At 45.6% G+C, this 23,976-nt stretch overlaps 1 protein-coding gene across 6 annotated transcripts in view; it reads right to left on the bottom strand.

Annotated features, from left to right (window-relative positions):
• Nucleotides 1–23,976, bottom strand: part of NLRC5 (NLR family CARD domain containing 5) — a 60,657-nt gene that overhangs the window by 7,235 nt on the left and 29,446 nt on the right. For 3 of the 6 annotated variants that reach the window (XM_082319742.1, XM_082319741.1, XM_082319745.1), the window contains 30 exons: nt 23,261–23,344; nt 22,758–22,847; nt 22,080–22,145; nt 20,958–21,038; nt 20,209–20,292; nt 19,060–19,143; nt 17,727–17,816; nt 17,556–17,603; nt 16,994–17,068; nt 15,843–15,926; nt 14,985–15,068; nt 14,008–14,097; nt 13,836–13,898; nt 13,065–13,148; nt 12,501–12,584; nt 11,784–11,873; nt 10,757–10,822; nt 10,176–10,259; nt 10,016–10,099; nt 9,301–9,387; nt 8,765–8,845; nt 7,552–7,635; nt 7,109–7,192; nt 6,375–6,458; nt 5,622–5,705; nt 5,446–5,529; nt 4,652–4,735; nt 2,975–3,058; nt 2,030–2,113; nt 856–939 (listed from right to left, as the gene is read on the bottom strand). In XM_082319742.1, the coding sequence (XP_082175868.1) occupies nt 856–939; nt 2,030–2,113; nt 2,975–3,058; nt 4,652–4,735; nt 5,446–5,529; nt 5,622–5,705; nt 6,375–6,458; nt 7,109–7,192; nt 7,552–7,635; nt 8,765–8,845; nt 9,301–9,387; nt 10,016–10,099; nt 10,176–10,259; nt 10,757–10,822; nt 11,784–11,873; nt 12,501–12,584; nt 13,065–13,148; nt 13,836–13,898; nt 14,008–14,097; nt 14,985–15,068; nt 15,843–15,926; nt 16,994–17,068; nt 17,556–17,603; nt 17,727–17,816; nt 19,060–19,143; nt 20,209–20,292; nt 20,958–21,038; nt 22,080–22,145; nt 22,758–22,847; nt 23,261–23,344 (2,439 nt within the window). Of the gene's footprint in view, nt 1–855; nt 940–1,978; nt 2,114–2,974; nt 3,059–4,651; nt 4,736–5,445; nt 5,530–5,621; nt 5,706–6,374; nt 6,459–7,108; nt 7,193–7,551; nt 7,636–8,764; nt 8,846–9,300; nt 9,388–10,015; nt 10,100–10,175; nt 10,260–10,756; nt 10,823–11,783; nt 11,874–12,500; nt 12,585–13,064; nt 13,149–13,835; nt 13,899–14,007; nt 14,098–14,984; nt 15,069–15,842; nt 15,927–16,993; nt 17,069–17,555; nt 17,604–17,726; nt 17,817–19,059; nt 19,144–20,208; nt 20,293–20,957; nt 21,039–22,079; nt 22,146–22,757; nt 22,848–23,260; nt 23,345–23,976 lie in introns of those variants that run through there. The other 3 variants (XM_082319743.1, XM_082319746.1, XM_082319744.1) reach the window with 3 other exon arrangements.

Below are 23,976 nucleotides of genomic sequence, written 5' to 3'. Positions count from 1 at the left end.
TGACTGGTGTGACTTGAGAGGAAATGACGGTAAGGGAGAGTGGGAAGAAGACATGGCTCTCAAAGACTCAGGGGGCAGCAGTAACTGCATTCCAGCCTTTACCAGGGTGTGCTGCTCTGTTCTCATCCACCAGCAAACACAAGCCATGGCAGTACCTCCCCTGCTGTAACCTATCTCACACCTAAATTACCAACACTCTAATTCGTCTTGTTTTTTAACAAGAGAAGAGAAGAGAAGAGAAGAGAAGAGAAGAGAAGAGAAGAGAAGAGAAGAGAAGATTTCAGTTGGAAGGGACCTGCAATCATCTAATCCAACTGCCTGACCAATTCAGGGCTGACCAAACGCTAAAGCATGTTGTGAAGGGCATTGTCCAAATAATAAATAAACAAACGCATAACAATAATAAAACACATAACAAACATATAACAATAAATAAACACATAACAAAGAATGGTGGCATCAAGGATGCAGCAGGAAGAGTTAATTGACAGTACCTCCATTCTTACAGTTCCTTGTTTAGAAATTCTACCACTCCCCAGCTTACTGCATACAGTAGTTGAAAGGCACATGGCTACACAAAGCCTGGCAAACAGCACTGGCAGACATGGTTTAACATCTAAAGTGATCTAATCTGCCCCGCAGGCAGTGCACTGCAGTGACCTTCAGAGAGAGTCTCCTCTCGTCCTACGAAAAGTGTCTAGGATGGGTGGAGGGGTTGCCCTCTGCGGAGTCACCCTGAGCACAGAAAGAGCCTATGGGACAGCCTCAGGCCTGTGAGCTGAAATGATCCCCACCCACAGAGTGATACCAGTCCATACATTTGGCACCATTGCAAGTGCACCTGCCATGGCCTACCTTATCTCTTCTAGCAGCCCACATGACACCAGAGCTCTGGCCAGCTCCATCCCTCCTGCTGGCCCAATGTTATTGTTCTGCAAGCTAACAAAAGAAACACAAGCATCGGAGGATTATTTTAGAATAAAGCTGTAACAAAAGCGCATATTTAACTTGCCAAGAAGATAACTGCTACGTCTTTTGAATCAGCACCCGGTGCTGGTAATAACCTGGGATCCTTGTGGATTAGTCTTAATGAACGGGCCTGGAAAACAGGGAGGCAACAGTGGGGGCCAGCATTGTGGCTAGCAGGTCACATAGCTCCTGTTGCTGTCAATGACACTTAAGGACATGCAAGTTCAGTGGATTTGCCCATTCTCACAAGGAAGGAGCACAGTCAGCCAGTCGTTGCAAAAGCAAAGGCTGCATAGTACCACCAGGAGTATGCCTCCAGCTCCACGCACATGGGATCGGTTTCAGATGAGTGAGGAATGGCCTTAAGAACAAAGAGCAGATGGGAAACCTCATGTGTGCAGATTTTCCAATGCCTTTCCAGTGAAGACAAGAACCTACCCAGAGGACTAAAGTCCCCTCACCACTGGGATTCCTCTTCTAAGTTATCTTTTGATGATACCTTAGACATAGGCTGGAAGACACACCACTAGGCTAACTGAGCCCAGAGAGCATTTCTAGCTCACCAATTTCTTGCTTTGCTACTGTAAAACAGTATGAGAAAGTCCTACATGTTAGAGCCCTGGAAAGACTCCCATAAAAAGTTTTAAAATATAATACCACTGAGTTCAGGGTGGGAAATTACTCAGATGCACCTGCACAAAACACTGAGGGACCACAAAAGGTGCTCATATTTATGCTTACATTACACCAGAATGAGAGGTCAGCCAGAGGCATTAGAAGCTAACATACTCAAAACTAATTTTAAGGGTTATTTTACTGTATATACAATGCCCGGTTCATCTCTAAAGTTAACGCTGCAAGAGATTATGCAAGAGTAGTTGATGTGACTTGATGCAGCAGAGTAATTGTGGAACATTTCTCAATCCTGAGACACTTAAAATAATGTCTAAACAAGAGACCAGTGCACCACTGCAGTTTATGCCTTTTCCCATGCCTTCTTTCAACCAACCCACATATTCCCAGGATATCCAGCTTTCCTGGGGCAGAGGCTGACACCTACTGCAGGATCTTCAGGTTGGTCATATGAGGCAGACAGAGGGCAAGTTTCACTGCTGTCCTGTCTCCAAAAACATTCCTTGATAGTCTAGAAGAAGCAGAAAGGAAATGTTACTGGCAGTGAACTACAGAGCCCCATTCCTCACCTGTGTGTCACCCACATGTATCTGTGATCCCCATTCCTCACCCACATGTGCATAGGGCTTATGCTGAAAGAAGCTAATGTCCATGATTCAAAGGACACTGAGGGTTCGAGAAAAGAACAACGAGGTTCTGTAATCCTGTAGCAGAAGTTAAACAGGGAAGTAAAACTGACTTGCACTTCTCAGGAGCACACTGATCTCCCTTTCTGACTGAGCTGTCCTGAGCTGGAATTAAACAGAAATTGCACGTTTTATTATGTGCCCTTAGTCCAGTACACTGTAATCTGAAGGTTATACGAATAGCTCTAGCATTTTAACTGCAACTTTTTCTCATTTTTTCATTTTTTAATTTTATTTATTTAATATGGCAGGGCACCTATGTTCTATAAACTGGCCTGGAATGGAATGACTGATAATACATCTGGCTGAGTAAAGCCTCTATCTGTCATCTTCCTTCCATTTTTGCAGCCATATAGATTAATGCTGATTTCTTAGGCAACACAGGCACTGCACAGCCCATATGCCTGTGACACTGCCTATTAAACCACAGATTCAGCTCTTCCCCACTAATGCAGTCTCTATGGTTCTTGGGAATCTCTGAGAGATTCCAGTGAACAGACAATCCCCAAACCTCCCACACCCAGCACCACACATTCCTATCCCATGTAGCTGTGAGGTTTTACCCTGCTCTCATAAGAATCAGTGGTAAAACGCATTTTGGCTTTAACAGAGCCATACTAGATTTGGTTTCTATGCCTTGATTTTTGCCCAGCTTCCTGAAGGGACATTGGAAATTACACACTTACAGTAACTCCTCAATGCGCTTGCAATAGGCAAGAGCTTCCATCAGCTTTTCCCCTCCAGCAGGACTAGGACTGTTCCCTGAAAGGCTAAAATCAGCATGAAAGACTCTCAGTGACTGAACAAGAACCAGAACGTACCAGCTTAGGATATTTCACTGTTTGCCTGGCATGATGGGAGACTTGGTTCACTGCAAGGATGGGCTACTGTCCTGGTTTCAGCTGGGATAGAGTTAATTTTCTTCTTGGTAGCCGGAATGGGGCTGTGTTTTGGGTTTAGGATGAGAACAATGTCGATGATACACTGATGCTTTGGTTCTTGCTAAGTAGTGCTAAGCTGTCTCTAAATAGGTGCTAAGTGGCGCTCACACTGGTCAAGGACTTTTCAGCTTCCCCTGCTCTGCCGGGTGCACAAGAAGCTGGGAGGGGGCACAGCCAGGGGGAGGGCTGGCCCAGACTGGCCCAAGGGCTATTCCATACCATATGACGTCATGCTCAGTATATAAGCTGGGGGAAGAAGAAGGAAGGGGGGGACATTGGGAATGATGGCGTTTGTCTTCCCAAGTAACCATTACGCGTGATGGAGCCCTGCTTTCCTGGAGATGGCTGAACACCTGCCTGCCGATGGGAAGTAGTGAATGAATTCCTTGTTCTGTTTTGTTTGCGTGCACGGTTTTTGCTTTGCCTATTTAACTGTTCTAATTTATTTTACTTCAATTATTAAACTGTTCTTATCTCAACCCACGAGTTTTCTCCCTTTTACCCTTCTGATTCTCTCCCCCATCCCACTGGGGGGGAGTGAGCGAGCGGCTGTGTGGTGCTGAGTTGCTGGCTGGGGTTAAACCACGACAGCTACACAGGGCTGCAGTGCTGTGTCCAGAGACACAGGTCTCTGAAAAATGGCCTGGGGATTTGTAGTGTGTTTTTGTCAAGTACTGAGTCACTTATGCCCCTGCAAGTACTGGGGGGTAGGAGCAGTTTTCCCTCTCCCAGACAGAACCAGGAATTTCCTTTTCTTGTTTAAGTAATTTCCAGGTTTTTAATTTCAAAAATTACAAGGCATACCCCAGAGCTTAGCCTAACAAACAGCCTGGATGCTCTAATTTGTGTTCCCTTGGAGGAGGGACAGTTTGAATCCATGTCTCTGAGAGCAAGCCTTGTCTAGAAACTGTATCCTTGCTTTGACAACTTCTCAATTTCACCTCTACATCCACTAGTAAAAGAAAGCAGTTTGCAACACTGGGGGCCACCGCACTGGGAGCCCAAGGAAAGGTGCTGTGTGGATCTGAGACTTGTATGATTCCCCACAAGCTTGCAGATTTACTTTCCAGGACACAACCAAGCCAGAGATCTCTCCATTCAAACAGCTAGCGAAGGCTGGCAAATGCCCACCGCTGTCTCTGGGGGTAACTGCACAAGGACGTGGCCATAACCTTCACTCTCAGAGAGTCTCTGCACTGGCAGAAAAAGTTGCTGCCAGGCCCAGCTGTACATGGGGAGAGCAGGAGAGGGAACATGTTCCATTGGTTTGGTACATTTTTTATCAGGTCTTCAATGACATTGAAAACACTGGAAGGAGGTGGAACATTGTATAAATGAAGGCAGCACCCGCCTTCCCACACAAGCTTCCCCACCAACTGTGGCCATAACCAAAATTGCTGCAAGCAAAACAAAGGGACTCACTTGATTCTCTTCAGGTTTTCCATTTCCAGCAGGACAGCAGCTAGATTTATCAGGCCTGGATCTCCAATCTTGTTGTGGCTTAAACTTTAAAGAAGAGAAGAAAGGCTGTGTTGCAAAGGAAAATGCTAAGCATCAGGCAAAGTATGAGATCTTATTTAATGTCTCCCATCTGCTGGATGACACCTCTGACCTTGGCAGCAGAACCAAAGAGCTGCTTGTCTCAACTATCTCATGAAAGACTAATAGCTGTTAATGAGGCATTAAAAAAAAATTGCAAAGAGCAATCAAAATCACTGGATCTTGTTAATGGATGGGACATTACTTCAGTCAGAATACCAAAACAGGCAACAGCTGGTTATTATTTTCCAGACTACTGCAGTGGAGAATGGACAGAATCTGGCTAGGGAGAGGGGAAAAAAAGCAGAGCAAGCCTGGGGTTGGCTCTAGATTCAGATCTTTTCAGGGCAGGGAAGTGTTAGGTCCAAGGCTGTCCCAGGAGAGAAGGGGGCCTCTGGCCCTGTTCTGGATCCCAGGGATTCCAGAGAAGGTTCAAATCCAGAGGCTGTTTAATCCATTTTCTACATGACTGTAGCAGAGTGGGGTTAGACCAAATTGTCCTCTTCTTAACATCAAGCTCTGATTTCCTCTAGCCCAAGGTACCTCATACATGAGCGTTTTGCAACTTCCCTACTTTTGTTACAACATCATGTATAAGCACATCTGGGTCTCTCCAAATGTTGGCACTAGTGATCACCTCTCTGCTGATGAGAGACTGCAAGAAAGGAGAAACTCACTTGATTTCTTCCATGTAGTGCATATTCCTCAAGGTTCCTGCAAGTCTGGAGCAGCCATCATTACCAATACTGTTATGGTTCAAGCTGGAAACAACATCCCCAGGAAAATGGACATTAAGCTAGTGTTAGTCAGTATCACAAGCCAGGCTAGAGGCAAGTTGCAGTCACATACTTACATAAGCCTTTTCAGAGATGGCATTTCACGAAGTGCCAGCACAAGCTTAGTGACAGCAGCACTGCTGAGTTTCATGTGGCCCAGGCTAAAAGAGGAAATAACACAGGAACAACTAATTACCCATGGGCAGTCATGCAAGCGCTCAGAGCAGAGGAGAGCAGAACAAGGGCGGAAGAGGAGTGGGAGTGTGTTCTAGTCCCTGTGAATACTTTTCAATTTTGTTCTCTAATGTGATTCTACTGGATGTGTTTGGATCCTGATAAAATACCAAGAGAATTCCCAATCTCTAGAGCAAGGTGCCACTGTGACCACAAGATGGCAAAGCTCTCTCAACAGCATCACACATAGTCCAGTGGCACTTTGTAACAGAAGGATGCCTTACAGGTAGGTGCCTGGAAAAGCCATCTCTGTGTGCAGGCCACCAGATCATCCTCCAGGAGTGAAATGCTGGCTCTGGGATTGCTGCATGGGCAACACTGCCTCCCAGCTGGGACATGATCCATGCAAAAACCAGCTACCAAAACACTTTATTTCTCCACTGGACATTCCCTGCCACAGACTACTGATCTCTGCCTCTCTCACTCATCGTTCATTGCAAATAAAAAGGAATTGTTGCTTGTTCCCTATCTGAAGTCGTACAGCCATCAGGAAAACTACATCTGTCCACAGTACAGGCAGAAGCGAGGCTGCAGTTTAACTAAAGCTTCTAGAAAGACCTGGCAGACTCTGGACAGCCTGGTAACACCACACTCACTTGAGCTCTTCAATGGCCTGGCAATTCTGCAAGCCCGTGATCAAGTAATCAATTCCAGTTGGCATAATACTGCTAGAGGTCAGCCTGCAAAACAGCAAGGATCAAGTAAGAAGGTCAGGTATCAGCACACTGAAAAAGAGGAGTTTACTTCACTGACAGGCAAGCTGCCCAGTCCCAAACCCCAGCCAGCATAGACATCAGGGACCAGTAAGTCTGGAGAGATTTCCACACCTCCTGTGTACAGAACTACAAGGACTAGGTAGTTCAGAGATGTTCACATGATGTACATGTACCAAACAGCACAGTGTCTGCCTGTGCCAACCAACCGCCAGCATTTCACTGGGCAGAGATGCCCTTTATAAGCCTGCCACTCACTTACAGGCAGTTGAAGAGAGCTGTGAAAAGGACTGAATGCTATTAATACCAGAAAAATCTCTTTCACACAATAGTGTGGTATAAACTTACCTACAATGTAAACAAGAGCCAAGGTCTCAGCCTCAAATTGCTTTCACTTCAAAAAAGGGGAAGAGGAAAAAACCTCAAGACATGCACATGGTGCCACCTTTAGCACGAACTGCAGAGAGCTGTTGAGTTTGCAGGCTAGACATGGCTCAGGAGAGATCACAGAGCTCATGGCCATATTCCAGACAAAGTGTGTTTCAGAGAGAATCAGGGTGAGGCACATGGTTAAGTAAATGATAAAGATATGGAAAAGACCACAGCTGGGGACATACCCAAATTTCTTCAGCTCTGGAAGAGGTAGCAAAATCCTGACTAGCATTTCTGCTTCATCATTGTGAAGCTCAACATGAGACCATCTGCAAGAACAGAACAACAGATCTCGGCTATGTCCACTGATGGTGAAAGGTCTGTACCAAGCCCACAGCTAAAGCACACCGGTGCTGGGACACTGAAGAAGTGTCACGACATTGATACTTGGCAAGGTCCCATGGGAGCTCCCAGCCACAATAAGAGAGTACAGGTTATCTGGGCACAGGGGAGAGATTTAGATGCCTTCAAAGGATACCCCAGGATGCCACTAGGTCTATGGGTCTTTTCTATTTTCCATTCAAACACTCTAAGCAGGGGACCCAGACAGCAAGGACTAGGACCTTGCACACACAAGGACAAGCTACTCCCTTCCCAAAAAAATCCTCTACAATGCCTGGCAACTCACCTCAATTCCTGAAGCTGAGCACATTTTTCACAAACCCTTTGGCAGAAGCAAGCATGCTTGATTTCTGGCTTGTACAGATTCAATCTGCAAGATATAAACACAGAATGCAACTGCCAGTGATGATCAGCAGATGCTCACTGCAGTGTCTGGTGCCCCTTAGGGCCAGGCTTAGGAACAGATCAGAGCTTTGCAAGTGCCCTGTCCTGGTTTCAGCTGGGATAGAGTTAATTTTCTTCTTAGTAGCTGGTAGAGTGCTGTGTTTTGGATTTAGGATGAGAATAACGTTGATAACACACTGATGTTTTGGTTCTTGCTGAGCAGAGTTTACACTAGTCAAGGACTTTTCAGCTTCTTGAGCTCTGCCAGGTGCATAAGAAGCTGGGAGGGAGCATAACTAGGACAGCTGACCCAGACTGGCCAAAGGGCTATTCCATACCATATGACATCATGCTCAGTATATAAGCTGGGGGAAGAAGGAGGAAGGGGGGGACGTTCGGAGTGATGGCGTTTGTCTTCCCAAGTAACCGTTACGCATGATGGAGCCCTGCTTTCCTGAGGATGGCTGAACACCTGCCTGCCGATGGGAAGGAGTGAATGAATTCCTTGCTTTGCTTTGCTTGCGCGCGCGGCTTTTGCTTTACCCATTAAACTGTTTTTATCTCAACCCATGAGTTTTCTCACTTTTACTCTTCCAATTCTTTCCCCCATCCCACCAGGGGGGAGTGAGCGAGCGGCTGTGTGGTGCATAGTTGCTGGCTGGGGTTAAACCACGACATGCCCTCCCTAGGCCCTCCTGCTAAGTCCCAGTCCAGTGTGGAGAAACACAGTCCTTCCCCAACTGTGCAAGAAGACAGATGCTGCCTTATTCAGCTACACAAAGGGAAAAAGACACTAATGCTGTTCTGCCCCTACGCGTTCATGCAGAAGCCAGCATGTCTTAAGAGTCTTCAAAGCGCTCATGTCTCCTGAGCACTCCTGGTCCTGCAAGGAAGGTAGGCAGATTTTTTTACTTCGGGCAGGTCCAGTATGGGCCTGAAGGTGGGTGGCCCGAAAGACACAGGCACATGAATAAGGTTCCTTCCGCATGTGTGGCACAGAAGCACTCTGAGACTGAACCCATGGAGGCCAGAGCCTCAGACACTCTGAGGATATTTTTATCTCATGGTGAGTTTCAGAACAAGCAGAAAATAATGACAAACAGTCACTTTCTCACCTGCTAACGACTGATTCCACCTTCTCCAGGCAGTGTGGGAACGTTACACCTAATTGGAAGAGGGTTTTATCTTTACATATCCTGGAAAGGTAGAGATTAGAGAACATCATAAGCCTGTGAATTCTAGAGGGAGGGCAAATGCTATTTTCCAGAAGAAAAATCAGGAGGACTGGATGGGACAGGACTATGCTGGTGCATGAATGCTTACCACCCATCTCTGAAGAGGTATGCAATGTTTAAACTAGTTCCAAAGCCAGCCTAATCTGGGCACCCTTTCTCCCAAGGGAGACCAGGAACATGGTCTCCTTTCCATTAAACCTTCTAAGGTATGTGACCACAAACCTTCTAAACACTTCTACCTGCCAGACATTTGGGCCAAACTTGCTTCAAGTTGGCTAATGGCTTACAAATGCACTGTAGACAGAGAATAAAGAACAGAAGAGCAAGTTAAAGTGCTGGCTTCAATCCCTTTTCCTTAAAAGTATCAGCCTAAAAGAAAACATCTAAAAGATACCAGAACTTGAGGTGTTACTTACCTGATCTCAGTAATGTTTCCACAGGCCTGGACAGCCAGCTTAAGAAGGTTTGTGACACTTTCTTTACATACCCATGGCTCTTCTATGCTGCAAAGCAGAATATAGGCAGCTCTGCTTTATTAACATGCATGGATCCATCTCTGCCTCTGTCAGCTGAGTGCCCAGCACTCTAATATACATGGAAAGGCTGCTTTGCTCATCAGAGTAATGTCTACATAGGAAACAGGATGCAAACTGGGAAAAAACAGAGGAGCAGCCCAGCGTCCCTGCAGAGGAGGATACAAACATCAACTTCCCTCCTGCCTGCCTACCACTGACAGCAATGAGAGGGAGCCTGGCCCTTGTGCTCTAATGCAACACATTTTGGGAGAAGTGAAGAATTCATCACCCAGGGGAACCGCAGGATGCTCTGGCAATACCTAGTTAAGGACATAGTAGGAATGTGTTCACCAGAATTAGCAACCTTCTTTCTAAGGCAGGTAGAGGTCTACAGAGACAGCAGAGTTTATGGCCACAGCTTTACATGATGCTTAGTAGGAATCAAGAAGATAAAGCCGAAATACCAATAACTTAAGAGTCACCCATGGGAATTTCTCAGGCCAACACTACCTATCTTTGGAAGAAGCACAGTTCACTTTTGGTTTTGATGAAAGGAGATCTTACATGATCAGACCAGCCTCAGATCAGTATCTAAAACAGCACAGCGACACAGTACCTGATTTTCAGAGGACCCAGATTTTTCCTCAGTGAATGCAAAAGTCTTTCTGCAGCTTGGACTGTCACATTGTTATTTGAGGATCTAGAACCAAAGGTCATTGTAATGAATGGCTTACAAACAAGCCCACCCAAATGGGTCCAAGCAGCCATTAACTCACATGTACTCTGTCAGACCAGTGCACTTCTCCAGGAGCAAGCACAACTTTTCAAAGTGTTCTGGCTGAAAGTTGCACTCTGAGAGCCTGAAAGGATGCGAAAGAGAACAGCCTTAGTTCCTTACAAACAGTTCAGGCTTTCTGACCCAAAAATCTCAGACATCACAGCCCTTCCCCACAGAGAAAGAAGGATGGCACCAAAACCTTAAATGCCTTGCAGGGCTTCCAAAAAAGACCGTGGCAACACTTCAAAAGTATCTGTTGAGGTGTTCTGATACAGCATACGGGTATGCTAATGGTGCAGCTTTTTGTAGCACCCTGTCCTGTGACAGGGACTGTAGGCACACCTACAGGTTCCTAGGTGAGGAACAGTCAGTGGGGAAGCAGTGAGAGAAAGGGATGTGGGTTCTCTGTGACATGAGAAAGCTCTCCTCAGAAGGTGAATCAAAGGAAATGTGTCATCTATTAGTGTAAATGGAGCCATGCCAGGAGCTAGGGGCTACAAGAGGTTTTGTTTGCCTTGTCCCTAGGAAAAGGACACCACTTTTGTCAAAGAAATCACTAAAAAAAATCTGTACCGTTACCTCAAAATCTTTCTCGGGTGATCTCTGCTTGTCAACTTGATGATTAAAGTTGCTTTGGAGCACAAACTGCACAGAGAAGACATGTGAGTGTAAGATTTGGAGGGAAAATAATTACTATTTTTCCCAGTGCTCAGAATTTAACAACATATCAAACTGCACAAAGCAACACAGCACAGCAGTGACAGAGGTAGATGGCCTAGATCACCTCTCCCTACAACAAACCAGCCCAGGGAAATGCTTCAATAAGGTTTCGCTAATGCTAAATTGGCATAAGGCAGCACTGCTGGTTGGAGAAGCAATCTTGATCTGCCCTGCTTTTGTCTGCCTCCTCCTGTCCCTGCACTCTCTGCCAAGCTCTGGGGAGATCTAAAACAGGAGACTGATCTGCCCAGCCAGAAGATTCAGCACCTACGGTTAACTGTAGGAATGAATGGAAGTGACCCTGGTTAAATTTGGTTCATGACAGACCAACTGGTCTACGTGAACATAAACACTGATAAGGGCACATCTGCAGCATGGCCCAGCCTTGTGACTTGAATCCGTGAGAAAAAGCAGTTCATGTCAGAGCAACAAGCCGAGAACCCATGGGCTATTTTTGCCAGAGAGGAAAGAAGATAAAGATGCAAATCCAAGTAAAGAACATCGGAAATTGCTTTCAACAGACTCACTCTGAAATCTCAACATACTGAAGTGAATTAGGGACCACATTTTTAGAAAGCAAATGCTGACTCCTGCCTTGAAGAGGTTCATCTACAGATACATACGTGACAATAATTAGTACAGCTGAATACCTGTGTCTTTATACACAAAAATGACTTGGCCCTGTGGAATAACAGTTCTGCTAGCTTCCTCCTTGGCAGCTATTTTTGGCCAGTAGAAACAGACATAAACAAAAGCTTTGCATGCAGTTATACATAAAGGTAGTTGAAAACGTGGCCGTCGTCATTATTACCTGAAGATCACAAACTTTTGATAATTAAGAGGAAAACATGCGGGGAAGAATCAGAAATTAGTGAGAAACACACACCTGACTTGAACTTCAGTGGTATTTCCAGATGTGGCAAAGGCATTTATGAGATGCAGAACTCCATCCTGAGAAATCCTATTATGGCTGAGACTGCACAGAAGAGAAGGGAGGTTTTTCAGGTGCTAAGAGTCAGGGTTGTCCCTATGCTCCTCAGACACAGAGGCGAAATTCAAGTTGGCACCGAAGGCAGAGCAGTTTGTGGGGTGCTAGGCCCCTTCGGCTGTGCTAAATGCACTGAACCCCTCCAAGGCACAGCACGACTTGGGTGACACAGCAAGTACAACTTGCCTCTTGCACTACAGAGGCAGCTGACTGCTGGAGCAGTTGCTTCCCCACCAGAAAGGGAAGAGGAGAGGCTAGCGTAGGGCACAGTTAAGCTTACAGCATTTACGTGCTTTGAGTTATTCAAAGATGACAACGTACACAGAAAAGTGATGAACTGAAAACGCAGGGGACTGGGTCAACTTCTGTCATGCTACCCCACTCTGGGCCTTGTTATCTCCTGCTGACGCTACTAGAAAGACTTTTACTTACTTCACAGGGTTTGGATCAGACCCTGAGTCACCCTGGCCTGGAGGTCTTGAGTTGTGCTCGTGGCTCACTCAGACCTTACCTCCTAAGGCAGGAGTGGGCAAGAAGCATGACAAACAGCTTCTGGAGGGATCGCATGAACATCTTTCTGCTAGGGCACCTCACATTCACAGTATGTTTTCTTACTTGAGGGAACAGGTAATGGGCACTTGATGCAAGTGGTCCAAGAGGCACCTCAGGCCTTCATCTCCCAGCTGATTCCTGGAGAAACTGAAAGGAATAAGAACAAGGTGGCCAACCAAAACTTAGCCTTTTAAGCAGCAATGCTCCTCTGAGCAGCTCTGAAGAAAAAAGCCAAACTTCCTGGACTTAAATCCCAGCTCAGCCATTAGTCTGTCTAAAACAAACTGCTGCTCTACAAACTACCTCATGCATAAGCTCCGGAGCAAGCTCAAATGAAGAGCGCTGGTCACAAGCTCAGAGCAGAGCTCAGATGAAGCAACAAATGCCTCAAAACAGCCACAGAGTGAAAATCCCAAGGAAGTTGTCCCACCAGCTCAAGCCCTCTTAAAATATATGTATAAAGGACCTGTGTGATTACTAATCAATTTTGTTTCTAAATAGCCTGATCGAGCACACATACACACACAGACAGGCTGGGAAACCCCAGGCAATGCTGACCCATGCCAACCCAGCTCTCCCTCAGTGACTCCTGTTCAAGGTCATGGTAACAACCCAAGCCCCACTTACTCTACTTCTGCCAGCCACCCGTGCTGCTCCAGGACTCTGCAGAGCTCATCTATCTGCCCTTGACCGATGGCACAGTCTGTCAGCCTGCGTATGAGACAGCAAGAGAGTTAAAGCACAGCCAGCAACTAGGTTCAGCCTGAGCACTGAGAGCTGCCCATCAGCAGTTGCATTTTTACACCAGTCTTCATGCAACATTCACTGAGATGAATGCCTTTAGCTGCACCGCTGTTTGATATTTCTTCTAACACCTCCCTGAGGTTAGTAATGAAAACCCCCACATTATTAGTGAGAAACAGACCTTTTCACATTTTTTGCCATCTCCTTGGTGCCTACTGGAGACATGTTAGAGTCTTCTTTACAGGAGCACCCAGCAACCATCACTCCCAAAGAGGTTGCAGACACATCACGAGCACATCACACTGATGCTCATATGAAGATTATCACCAAGAATTTGAGGCACATATGTGGAAATGCGGTGGCTAGGGCTCAGTTCAGCTGCTTGTCCAGCAGAATTTGGTGCCACTCAAGATGATCATGAGTAGTCCAGCGGCCACTCCAGAAAGGCACAGGTTTCTGCCATCCCAATGGATCTCAAATCGTACTGAGTTGCACTTAGGCAGATGAATTGAGCCACAAAGCTTCAGCTACTATCCCAAGCTCCTTGACTACCAGCCCATGAGTTCTTCTTACAAGAGGAGATTTGGCTACTTGCACTAATGTTTCAAACTGAATCAAAACAAGTAATTATAATCAAGTGTCATACGCCAGTACCTGCAGGATGTCTTTTGGCTTCGCATGCTTTCTCCTAAATGCAAAAAAGCATTTTCATTTGACCTGAAGCAAACACAGAGGACAGTCCTTCAGCAATGCTCTTCAAAGATGACAAGCTTTGTAGTCCCTTTAAAGCAGAGCTGCTTGGCTCCAAACAGTCTTAGTGTCTTACCGGACTTCTACCATTCTGATCCGCTCACAGAGATTGATGGAGTTGATGAGTAAGACGCTGCAACGTGGGGAAAATATGTTGCTCCTAATTCTGTAAAGGAGGGGAAAAGAAAGAATAACGAAATCAGCTCCCAAGAAGAAAGGTTTAAATACACACGGCCCAATTTTCCCATTGTTTACTTTGAGATGCAAAAGGCTGGATCCACCCCATTTAACTAAAGATCAGTGAGCAAGGATCTAAAGTTTTGAGCATTGGCACCCAGGGTTCCTTTAACTAAAGGAGAGTCTCCTTTAGTCTCCTTTGACTAAAAAGGGAGTACAGACCAAGGGTTTACACTGAACAACTCCTCTTCAGGGCTACTGGACTAGAGATACCCTAGACTGGAAGCAACCTCCTGAGTGAGCAAATTCAGTCTCTTGAGACACTGCAGCTCCTCCACGCTACAACATCTTGCAAAAGATGGCCAAGTTCCTTCTGGGCTTTTTTCCACATGGTGGGAATGCCCTAGCCCCTGATAGCACCTCTCTAGCCTAAATGGCTGATATGCTGCCAGGAAACACTTTTGGTGTCGAGTGTGGCAGGATGCCAGATCCCTGCAGGGACAGAGCTGTGAGATGCTGACCACGCACACGGGTGGTCTGCTGTCACCGTGTGTCAACCAACAAGTCCTACATCTGTAATGGATGCTGGAAGTCATGTTCCACGGGACCTGCTAAGTGAAGATTATCTGGGATGCTGTACCTAGAGTGGGTATTTCTCCTCCTGTCCTTTTTTTTCTCTATGTATCATTAAAGAAAAAAAGGTTCAGTGCTGCTTTGGTTCTAGAAACAAGACAGAAATGAGTGTGAAAGAGTTTCTGCATTTTCTTTGCCTAGCTTGTTAATCTACAATTACTGATTAACGCTCCTGAGATATGTTGTATTAACACTTTCCAAATCACTGTTTCATGCAATCAAAGCAGGGACCCCAAACATTACCTCAGTAGTGTCAGATGACAGAGGTATGGCAGGAAGCTCAGTAATCTCTCAATGCTCTGGTCACTCAATGAATTTCCAGACAGACTGTAAAACATGGAAGGAAACAAATTCCAAGAGAAACTGGGACAATCTGTAAGTATTTGTATAAAATATACACGGACATGCACACACACATGTGCATGGGGGTGTTATGGGCAGTTCTGTAAAAAAGGACATGTCCAGAAATGCCCTGAAAGTTGGGTGACATTTAGTCCTTATAGGCTGATCCTTATAAGTGTTTCTCTACATCCTATAGCCAATTAACATTCCAGTTTTAAGAGTCTTACTTTTCCATTACTGTAAGTTATAAGATGATGCTAATGACATATTTCCTGCATGCAATACAGGTATTATGTTATTTTTATTTATCATTACTCCATTTCTGTTCTGAGCAGTATTCTTCTAATTTTCTTAGTGCCCAGCTCCTGTCTGGAGTGAGAAGTTCTTCAGGAGTTTGGTTTACAGCTTAGTGGGCCAGGTGCTCTTGCTCTGGCTCTACTGCAAGCCAGGGTCTTGAGCAGTAGATGAAAATACTTGTGTACAGCCATATGACTGAGGAAGACTATGAAAACTCATGTGTGTTCTGGGGTGTTTACACACAGACATGGTAGACTTAGGAGAGGCCAAACTCTGAAGCAGAGAGGGCAGTGGAAGGTGTGGGTTTATCTAAGCACCTTGGTGAAGTTTTGCAGGGGTTTCTAGGAGGCTGTGGTGAGAGGAGAGCCGATTTACACTAGCTGCTAACCTGAACTCCGACTCTGTATCTGCAGGTTGGGGAGACAGACAAACAGACAGGGTTGCCAAGTGCACAACACTTACACAATTTCTGTCAGGTGGGGACACTGAACCAGTATCTGGCACAGCCTGGTCACGTCCTCAGGACCCACTCTGCAGTCCCTGAGACTGAAGCAAACAGAGCACTCAGGAGCTAAACATTTCCCATGACCACAGTATGGCAACACTCCCTTCATATCCCGGAGCTTCACATCTTAGAACAAGACCCATAGGAACCCTCTCGCTTCCACTACAGATATTTTGCTACCCACAATCTAGGACTGAGAAGTTAAAACCTGTGACAACCAGATGATTTCATCAGCTCTGAGTTGATTCAAGAGAGCCAGTCCACTAAAATACCATGTTACTTTGGGTGTTGCCTCCCTAGAGCCACATCATTGGTACTTAAATTGTCCCAGGAGACTGGACAGCATCTTTCCCTCCTCAGCACTGTCTCAGCTCTCCCAAAGCAAGTCTGGGAATGGGGCCTCCTATCTCCTTCTCCAAGAAGGAAATCGCAGAAACCTTCCTGGGTGACAAACTGGCAGGTGTCCATGGGACGAATGTAGCAGCCAGCCACATCTATATCTCATTATTTATGGGTAGAAGCTTCCCCTGGAGGAAAGCAAGACAATCCCTATGAGCCCAGCCAAGCAAAACACACTATTTATTTTCATATACATGCCTGTAACAGTGGTCATCCCAAGTCTGTCCCAAGAGGGTGTATTATTCACCCAATCACTGCTGGCTTATCACTGTGTCCCTCCAGTGACCACAAAGCACAAACTCCTGTTGACCTGGGTTGATGCCAGCTGGCCCAATCCCTTTAAGGTTTTGCCAGATTACACCAGCCAAGACCTTCTCCCTTGCAACCAAGTGTTATTTTGCGGACTGGCCTCCCTGACCAGTTTCAGCAGGGGAGAGGATGGAAGAGAGATATATTAGAGATGGACCTTTTCCAGAGGTGTCTCATGTGGAATCAGTCATGACAGGATACAAGCAGAGGAAAGAACCACCTGCTTTCCAAGAGAGCTGAGTCTGCCTCCGAAGGCAGGTGGGGCACAGGACAGTTCTCTGAGAAGACACAGGTGGAGGGGGACGGGTCTGTTCCACACATTACGCTACAGACGTACAGACCCCCACAACCATCCCTCCCTACACTCCTGGGCAACAAAAGGAAGCTGAGGCTGCCATACCAAAAGCACCGTCCTTTTGCTACGTGCTTGGGATGCGCCAGGAAACTACTTCTCCATCTGCTGGTACTTCTGACCCTAGGGAAAGAACAGTTTATGCCATGAGTTGTGCTGATGTTATTGGTCCCCTGTAGCTGACTCCCCACGCTGCAGCTGGGGAAGAGGGTGAGGTGGTGGCAGTGGCTCCAGTCTACCTTTTCTCACCACCTGCCAGAATTAGGTTCACGTCATCCCCGGAAGAAAAAGGGCCTTATCATCCCTCTTCCAGCCTCAAGAGAGTTCTGCATCCACTCAGCACTTTGGGCATTTGCTCCGCCCTGGCCCGGCAGGGAGATGACTGCAGCCTCAATCAGCAGCAGGATACTGCCGTCTGCTCCATACCCTTAAGCTGCTGTCAGTCAATCAGCTATGAAACAGCTCACCCTGCTTCCACCACCCTGACTGGAGTTTGGAGCCAAACAGCTCTTTAATTGGCACACCTCAGGGACTCACACATCGCCATCTATATAAAATCTCATAAGGAGGGGTCTGAAAGGCTTAGACAGATGAGTGGGTGTGAATTTACCTGATTCTTTCCCAAAAGGTTAGATGAACCACCTGCGTGTGTCCTAAGCTGTAACCAGAAAAGAACATAATTAGGATGGAGTTTGAAGACACGTGCTCCTGTATCACTCCTCAAAAAACAGAGCTTGATGTCTTAAATAGCAAAAAAAAGGAAAAGTACTCCTGGCCATACCTGAGGTTCATTGTTTTAATGTGTTCCAATGTAGATAAGGACTGAGCTAAGAAAAACACAGATTTCAGGGAGATCTGGTTGTCATTAAGCCTAGAGAAAGAAGAGATGAAATCAGCTGCTGCAAGCAAAACAACTAGCAATTCACAGTGTCACCCAATAATAGCGATCCTTGTCCAACACTCTCAGAGACTGCTTCTTTGGCACCTTCTGCCTGTGTTTCCAACTACAGTTCTGCAAACAGAACTCACTCCACTATTTTTTAAATTCATCCCTCATTTTTAGTGTTCAGAGAATCACAGAATAACTGAGGCTGCAATGGACCTCTGGAGGTGATCTAGTCCAACTCTCTTGCTCAGAGGAGGGTCAAATAGAGCAGACTCCTCAGGACATTGTTCAGCTGGGTTTTGAATATCAACTAAGATGGAGAATCCACAATCTCTCTGGGCAACCTGTTCTAGTGATTAACTGTCCTCACCACACAAGTTTTTTTCTTGGAATTCCTTGTATTTCAAGACACCGATGCAAGGCAAAAACAACTCTTTGGCTGTAAGTGCAGTTGTGGCAGTACAAAATCCACACTCACTAAGATCGTGCTCAGGTCTATTAGGCCTGTCACAGTATCTAGTGTGACTGTGGGCAGTGTGCTTGATGCTGGGGAAAAAAAAACAGATAAATAACAGCAGTGTGTTTCATTGCACTGACATGAAGAGAAGCTGCAGACTGTCAGTAACTGAAACAGTCTTGGCTTGAGAAAAGTTCAATTAATTGAACAGGAACAATAAATAGCTTTTTCAATAAAGCAGAATGGTGCTATACTCCTTAAGCCACAGTCCTGTACAGTGCACTTGCAATGGGAGTGCCAGGTAAAATACCCAGATAAATGTAAGCCAACCATTGCAGCTGAATTCAGACTTCACTGCTGAAGCTGGAGCTCCCCAGCATTTATCTTCCAAAGATGCCCATCTCAGGAGAGGAAGGACTGCTCTCCCTCCCAATGAGGAACCTGGAGAGGAAAAATTCAGTGGCCTACTAAAGATCTCAGTGTGTTTTAGAAACCAGGTGCCACACCTGCACACAAGATCACCTGTCTCCTTCATGGAGGACTGAGTACAGAGGTTCTCAGGCACTGATCTCAATCAAGGTTCAAGTGGAGTCAATCTGTTCTGGACGAGAGGTGGGGACAGACAAGACAGCACAGTGGATCTACCCTCAACAGACACAGAATATAACTGCACTTGATCCTGAGGAGCCCTTCGCAAATGTGGACTGTGCTTCCACAACCAATACTCCCACAAAAACCCATACATGAGTAGGGGAAACAGGAGCTACTCACTTGAGAGAACTTAACATTTTCCAATTCGGGAGGAGCCGAAACAGCTGCAAAAGTCCTTCGTCTCCCAGATAATTACTTGATAGGCTAGGATTTAAAGAAAGGCACTTAATTTTCATAGAAAAAAAACAATAGGCACAATTGGCTCTTAGTAACAAGAGCTCTGAAAGCAGAACACAGGCACCCTAATCCAAACAACACATGCACTGCCCCTCTCCACTGACAGCTACACGGAAACCAGAGACTGGAATTAACCTACATAAGAGAGCCAGAAACCTAGCTCAGAGGTCATCCTTTTCTCACATCCACCAAGTGACCCCTCTGGACTGACAGTGCTTTTTAATGTAGTTACCAGGGACCAGAAGTCCACAGCTTTGAAAAATGATCAACTTGGACAGGCCCAACAGAGGAGCCACAGGTTGGTCCTGGAGAAGGATATTAGGCTCTGGTATTAGAGCCTAAGGATTACAATGGGCTATGGCACATATGAGATCAAGGGACATGATTCCTTAAGAAGAGCCAAGGCTTAAAATATCTTCCACAGGCTGCCAGGCCTAAGGGAATAGCCAGCCCTCAGGTGGTGGTACACAGACTATATGCTTGTGCTCACCCTTGTTCTGTCCTCAAAACCTAGATGTGGGGGTGTGTGTTGGCTAGCCTTTCCATCAGGGCTGGGTCTGCTCACCTCTTGGTGTTAGCACACAGGATGACTCCCCACACACAGTGCTAACAGAAGAAAGTGCTTTGGTGCTGAAGGTCCTTGCACATCATATGTAGGATCACCAGCAAAAACACAGGCCATCACCCTTGTTTTAGGTGGGATTCTTCATGCTCTGCAGCTTTGCTCCCAAATGGCCCAAAGGTAAAAATGACAGGGCAAGGTTTTACAGCTTTTGTAATACATGAAGTCAGGCTAAGTGATCAAACAGCCCCTTTCTAGATCCTGCAACCCTTCCCCTAAGAGAGCACAAGAACTGTATGCACTAGAACTGTATGTCTCCTTGACAAAGGATATTAGCCCATGTAAAGCTATGCCTCTCATGAGGCTGTGTCTCTACCACATTCTCCATACAACACTGCAGAACAAAAAAGTGGCATTTTCTCAATATCCCGAAGAACTGCAGACAAAGACCATAAGAGTTAAGGACTCACTCCAGCTCGGAGATGCTGCTACATTCCTTCAGGACTGCACACAGCTTCTCCAGGTCACCAGCTTGAAAATGACTGTCTGTCAGTCTAGGGGGAAAGAGAAATCAATAGTCCAGGTCTGCAGGATTGCAAACAAGATTGGAAATTCCACTCCTTCAAACAAACAGAGAATAAATCAGGAGATAATAATGAAATAAAAAAATCCCCTTGAAATATCTTGCTTTTTTTTTGTCTGCAACAACTGATAATCTGTACTTTCAGCTCTTGTCTGCAAACAGAGAATAAAGAGACAAGGTAAAGAAAACTTGTGGCACAACAAAGAACCAGGTCCCCAAGGTCCTGGTTAGAAGGCTTCAGGCACACCTTCTTCCTTCCTCACTGCAGCCTACAAAACAGACAGGTGCACTCTGTGCTGGAGTCAGAGCATAACCTGATATGCACCTGAACACAGGTCCAGTTTAGGATGCATTTCTCCCGCTATCAGTAGAGAACCCCCCCAACATCATAAGCTCTGTCACTGACAGCTCCCCCAACTCCCACGAGGGAGCCAATGCACTAACCGCACAATCACCACACCAATTCTGTGAATAAGATACACAATCCACAATCTATTTTGACTCCTGTAAACCACAGACACTAACCACAGAGCTTTACTAGCTCTCCTGTGATTCACCTTGGAGATGCAGGTTACATCAGCTGTAGGATCCAGAAACAGGACGTGCATGAAACAAAATGAAAATTTGCTATGGTACCTTATTTTTTTTGAAGCGGTAAGTGTCTGGTTTTCCTCTCCATATTGTTGGTCATCAGTAGAGGACATAGGCTCTTCCCTACTAAGTAAGCACAAAACCAGACAAGGGTAAAACACGTATGCTTTAGCAATTTGGCAGGTCCCTGGAGCTACCCTGGCTCTAGCCCACAAGCGTATCTTGCCAATAACAAGCTCTTCTTTCTTTCAGTGATTAACCAAATACGTGAGCATGCAGGCAACTGGGGAGAAGGGGAAAAGACAGATTTCTCATCTAAACTACAGTTTGATGGAGAATTCAGCTATTGCCTAAACATGTTTTGTGAAAATAGTCCACCTCTGTGCAAAAAACTGACTATTCATAAATAAATGGAACATCCAAATCCTAAAATATCTGAGTTTGAAATGTCACCTGGTGCCTTAAAGGAGTCACAGACCATGTGTTTCAGGCTGTCACTCTCTTTAAAGCATAGCCACAACAACTGGGTTGCATCCCATGATAGCCCTGCTGTTCCTCCCCACCTAAGAGGTGGGATGCAGATGTACCATGAGAAATGCTGTTTTACAGTGGGCTCAGTCCACGGAGAACAAGGGCATAAATAAACGAACCTACAGCTCCAGGAGCAGCAGGCAACCATTTCTCAAACAAAACATTTGGGTTGAGCTGGTTTGATCCACAATTTTCTGAGGGAAAAAATAAAACTCCAAATTTATTTTGATTTAGGAGTACCATGATCCAGAATGCATAGTGTGGTGACCTAGATGGTTTTAAACATGTAGGGATCTGTGAATCTTTTTGGAATTTGGTTTGGAGGTGTGGGGTTCACTTGGTTTTTTACTGTTCACCATTACCAGATAGCACAGCTGTCATTAAACAGCCTGCTTTGCTTAGGATGCTGTGGGTTGAAATGTCCCCTAGAGACATAAAACGTAATCAAACACTATAGAAGGCAGTGGGCAACTTCCAAAGTGGCTAAGAAAACCAGGAGAAAGTACTACATTTAGATTTGGGGACGGGGAGGGGGCAAGAACTGCTGTGAGATGAAGTGTTACCCTTGATACCTAAACAGGAGGTAAAAACTAAATGAGATGCTGAGAAAGCACCATTTGTGCGCACACACTCTACCTAGGAGGAAGGGAAGCAAACTCTCTGTCTTCTGTAAACCTCAGGATTGCAGTCTCATGACAAAGCCTGTGAAGAAGAGAAAGAATCAATTAATGTCACATTTTGGTTATTTACAGGACTTCTTGTTTTAAGAATGCTTGATTTTGCTCTGCAAAACTCTTTGGTGACACCAATCACTTAAAACACTCCCAAAGCAAGCAAAAAATAATCTCCATTAGTTTTAAATCCTGGTTGGATCAAACTATGCAGTATCAGATGACCCAGTTTCTCTGAACCATTACAGAAAGTGCAGACAAAATTGTTACACTTGAACTCCAGGGGGTTTCCAAGGGAAAGTAATAAGAGAGAACTTCCAGCTCCACTCCAGGAGATGTCACCAGTTCCCATACTCCACAGAGACCCTCTCTCCAAAACTTCCCAGGGCAGAGAGCAGGAAAGAGTCTAAAACTGCCCCCACGCATGAAAGGACACACAGTTCTGTACCTTCTCAAATTCTGGTTAATGTCTCAGATAAAATCAGCTTACAGCAATGTATCACCAAGTGTCAGTGTCAGTAATCATCTCTGGACATGTTCTTCACCTGCCCCACTTCTGAGGTGACTCAATAAAAATCTCAGAACCTAACTCTCAGACTTGTATATTGGGATTAACCTCAGGAATGATTCAAGACCTACATACCTGACTTGTACCTCCATCATCTTCTGGCAGGTATTTACTGACTTCAACAGACTGCAAATGCCATTAACAGAGAGGCGGTTTTGACTGAGACTAAGAAAGATAAAAAAGGCAATTAGCTGGTCACTGAAATCACACAGGACCATCCTAGTGGAAGTGGTCATCAGTGTTCTGCATGCTTGAACCCATTTCACTTCAGAAGTGGCATGGCGTAAAACACACAGGACCACTACTCCTGAGGAAGGGGTTTTAATGAAAGGGCACTTCAGCACTTCAGATGCATTTAGACCAGTTTCCGTGTGTGATGCTCTGAGCAAGTGACCAACTTCAGCCTGAACAGTCTCATGGGCTGAGTCTCATCCTTCCTTAAGAGTGCTCAGAGCTGCTTCTGTAGCACTGGTCTGGGTGAGGCCTTTGCCTCCTGGATCCCTTCTCAGCCTCTCTGCAAGGTCCTTGCCAGGCTCAAGAAAAGAGGACAATTTGGTTTTGTACAAGGCAACACTTACTCCAGCTGCTTTGAAATTGATATCCAAGGGAGGCTTTCCAGCAGGCAACTGCAGCCTTCATCTCCAAGCTTGTTACCTGATAAACTGAGGCATTTTCCAATTAGTGGGGACTGCTTTGAACAGTATAAAAAACAAAGCCCTCAAAATCTGCTTGCTTTCCCTTTCCTACAATTGCTTTTTTGCCTGGACTGTTCTTCTGCCCCAGATCAATCTTCCCTGCTTATCTCTGCATGAAGCAACTTCAGACAAAGAGCTTTATCCCTAGGACAACATGATTCATGCTTTAGCCCCAAAACCATCTTACTTTAGAAAACCTAAGTGGGAGCACAAAACAAGAAACCAAATGAGTGAGTGTTTACTGTCCATCTGGAAGCAAGAAAGGAAGGCAGAAAACACTGGATGACAAAGATCTCCAGATCCCAATTCAAATCAGTGAGCTAGAAAACTGGGGTTTGAGGTATAGCTAAATTCAAGATACAGTCTGGACTGAACTGTCTTGCAACAGATACTCCTGCATTTTCCAGGGCAGACAGGTTAGAAGGAGAGCTTTATAGCCAAATCCAGGTTTGCCTCATATATAGGCAAATAAGGAAAGGTAGGGATGATGCTCATTGTGATGTGCAGGTTATGAAGTGGATCTCCTGCTTTTCTCCGCTCACTTCTCCCAACAGAGCCAGATGGCTTTAGAAGACAAAAGGGACAACACAGAAGCAATC

Source organism: Platalea leucorodia (genome assembly GCF_965183815.1).
Source record: "Platalea leucorodia genome assembly, chromosome: 8".
Taxonomy (NCBI): Eukaryota; Metazoa; Chordata; class Aves; order Pelecaniformes; family Threskiornithidae; genus Platalea; species Platalea leucorodia.
Note: the sequence above shows the minus strand (reverse complement) of the source record. Positions and strands in the feature narration are given on the sequence as shown.